The sequence below is a fragment of the Morone saxatilis genome, unplaced genomic scaffold, assembly GCF_004916995.1.
Source record: "Morone saxatilis isolate NCDOM2014 unplaced genomic scaffold, NCSU_SB_2.0 Contig14, whole genome shotgun sequence".
In the NCBI taxonomy this organism is placed as follows: Eukaryota; Metazoa; Chordata; class Actinopteri; family Moronidae; genus Morone; species Morone saxatilis.
The window spans coordinates 10,996,772-10,999,813 of NW_023339696.1; the positions used below are offsets into that span (position 1 = coordinate 10,996,772).

The 3,042-nt window shown below is 40.8% G+C and overlaps 2 protein-coding genes across 2 annotated transcripts in view; one reads left to right on the top strand and one right to left on the bottom strand.

Moving 5' to 3' along the window:
* Positions 1 to 958: 958 nt before the first annotated feature.
* On the bottom strand, positions 959 to 2,043 carry fahd1 (fumarylacetoacetate hydrolase domain containing 1). The gene has a single exon (XM_035655068.1). The coding sequence runs from the start codon at positions 1,926 to 1,928 to the stop codon at positions 1,266 to 1,268; it is 663 nt and encodes a 220-aa protein (XP_035510961.1). The 5' UTR covers positions 1,929 to 2,043; the 3' UTR covers positions 959 to 1,265.
* Positions 2,044 to 2,235: 192 nt separating this feature from the next.
* Positions 2,236 to 3,042, top strand: part of LOC118323144 (hydroxyacylglutathione hydrolase, mitochondrial-like) — a 3,352-nt gene continuing 2,545 nt past the window's right edge. The window contains 2 exon segments of the mRNA XM_035655077.1: positions 2,236 to 2,402; positions 2,883 to 3,039. Coding sequence (XP_035510970.1) covers positions 2,336 to 2,402; positions 2,883 to 3,039 — 224 coding nt within the window. The 5' untranslated portion in view covers positions 2,236 to 2,335.

The window sequence follows — 3,042 nt, forward strand, 5'->3', positions numbered from 1 at the left end:
AGTTCAAAATGCTTTAGATGTTGGTCTTTTACACCACTCCTACTCAATCTTTCTGGTGTCAAGGACCCCCAAACTGATACATTGCAGACCCGTATTTGCTAAGATGTAGTCTCAGAGATCCCCATCTGATACAATTTTAGTTATTCAATAACTGTCTATACTGTAGATTGGCAGATTAACAGTGATGCTACCTGTGAAGAGACTAAATACTAAAATATTACCCACTTTTCTGGGGACCCCCTGGAACCCACTCAATGAGAGAACCAGTTTTACATTCTTATTAGTATACTATCATTATAATAATCTTTACTTCTATAACAATATTACAACATTCTGGGTATCACTGATGGTATTTTATGTTAATTTTACTCCATCTTAAAATATGAATTTATTGCTTTTGGCAAACATAGCTGTGGGTTATAACTAAGTATATTTACTAAAGTACTACACTTAACTATCATTTTTAGATAGCTGTTATATTATTAATAGAAAATATAATTATCAATAAATTATCATGTATTAGCTGCAGCATTAAAGTTCTACACATTAATGCAGCACTTATTATAATAAAATAATATGTGTTCTGAAATGGGTCATCCTGCGTAAAAGGGACTCCTACTTTTAAATGTTTAAGTGTTTAAAGTTTATGTATTAGTACTACTTGTACGTAAACTTTTTAATGTTTTTTACACTTTATGTTTACACTGTAATAAAGGATCACAGTATTTCTTCCACTATGGAAGGACTTTAACCTATATAAAGGTTTAAATTCCCAGTTATAATATTAAACTGTTTACACTCTCACACATTAACGATCATAATTACCTAATAATGTTATATATAATAATATAACACTGACAAGGGCCATTCTGTCTCCCATAATAACTACCTTTAACTTTTTGTGATAATACATTCATATGTGCAGGACATTTACTGGTAATAAAATATCTTTACAACATATAATGGCATATTTTATTTGAGAACAAGTTCCTTATATGTCTTGTACCGCTGATGATCTGTAACTAAGACAGCGACAATGGTTATCCAATACAGATCAATGTAATCAAACTACTTTGTAAACTCATTCTGAAATACTGTACAAGGCAATATAAAATGAATCACAGAAATGGTCTTGGTGGCACAGGACTGCCACCTGCTGATCCACACAGATATTAAAAATGTATTTAAAATATTTATTTTCATTCTTCCAGTAAATCTCTTCATGAATATTTTCCTTTTGCCTCGTTTAGTGTCTTTTATTCCCACTACTGGTCTTGTCTGTCTACTCTGAAGCTCATGGTGACAACGTCCTCGATGCCGGCCTGCAGCTCGTCGTGCTCCTGCACGGCGGAGACTCCTTTAGGGGTCCCGGTCAGGATGAGATCCCCCTCCTCCAGCGTGATGAAGTCGCTGATGTAGCTGATGAGATAGGGGATGGAGAAAATCATCTGGGAGGTGCAGCCGCTCTGCCGCAGCTGGTCGTTCACCTTCAGCCACAGCTTCACGCTCCCCGGGTCAGGGATGCGCTCTTTGGGGATGAACTCACTGACCGGGCAGGAGGTGTTGAAAGCTTTGGCCATGGTCCAGGGAAGACCCTTGGACTTGCACTCGTCCTGGATGTCCCGGGCTGTCATGTCCAAGCACAAAGCGTATCCGGCTACATGCTCCATGGCTGCGGCCTGAGGGATGGCTGTGCCCCCTTTCCCGATGACCACCCCTAACTCCACCTCATGGTGCAGGTTAGTGGAGTACAAGGGCACCAGGATGGGTGAGCCCTCTCTTATATATGCAGAAGGGGGCTTCAGGAACAGGATGGGCTCGGTAGGAATCGCATTTTTCAGCTCCTTGGCGTGGTCCGCGTAGTTTCTCCCGACGCAAATGATCTTCCTCCCCCATTCCCAGAAGCGGGATATATTTCGTGCTGTCATTGCGGAGAAACGTGAAGGTTTGCGCCGCTCCGAAGCAGTCGGGACCGGGTTGAGTAAACTTTGACCGTCCCTCAGTGTGCTGACGGCAGACTGCTAACCTACGGCAAGCCTGAAAGGACATACAGAGAATTCTAAAAAATCAAATAAAACCTATTAAATCGATGTTTTTGAGCAGTTTATCAGGACCAAATGGTTAAAAAAAATCCCTCACACATTCCCATATGTCTATATTGTGTGTTAAAATGCCTATAAAACCAATTATTTCACGTGTTTAGCCGGTTATTCACGATCCACTCCCCAAGATTTGATTGGTGGAGCCTGGGGAGGTGAAAGTTGAAGCGGAACTGAAGCGAGAACCAAACTTTTCTGGTTTATACTAATGTGATAAGGATATAGCTGCTGTTGTAATGTTATTCAAGTCCCTCGTAGGGAGTGCCTGCACTCTGCTCGGAGCTGCAACAGCCTTCAAATTTGGTTCGAGTCTTTTTTTTATTTGTATTTTTTTTTCAGCATGCAGACATTCCTAGCTAGCATATTAGCTCGTGTACGTGTATTTTAACTAGTTAAGGATGGCTAACAGGGTTTGTTTGTTTGTTTTCTTGTATCGTGTCTTGGGAGGAGGTAGATGAACACAGCTGGCCTGTCTGAGCAAACGTCTCCACCTTATTGCTTAATGTCCTACGGGACAGCCAAAGTTAGGTTACCGCTGTAGCAGCTAGCTAGAGGACAGAATTGAAAATGTTGTTGTTGTTGTTTGTTTTTAAAGGTAGCATTGAAGCTAACGTTGTTTACTTTTATGGTGGTGTCGCATTAGCTTACAGGGTGACTACCTACCCAGCCACTGGCTACTGTATAATGACATTACTTTACTGGTATTTAGAGGAAATGTTTTTTTTTTTTAACAATTAACTGAGAGTGTCTGTAAAATATTGACTTTTTAATCCTCTCATGTAGCACCTGTGGAAGTCAAGGCTCAAGCAGCTGCTCTCCTTCACAGCACAGTGAGGAAGTCATTTCTGGTGGAACAAGCCAATATGAGGGTTGAACTCCTGCCAGCACTCAGTGACAACTACATGTACCTGCTGATTGACCCGGACTCCAGAGAAGCAGCTAT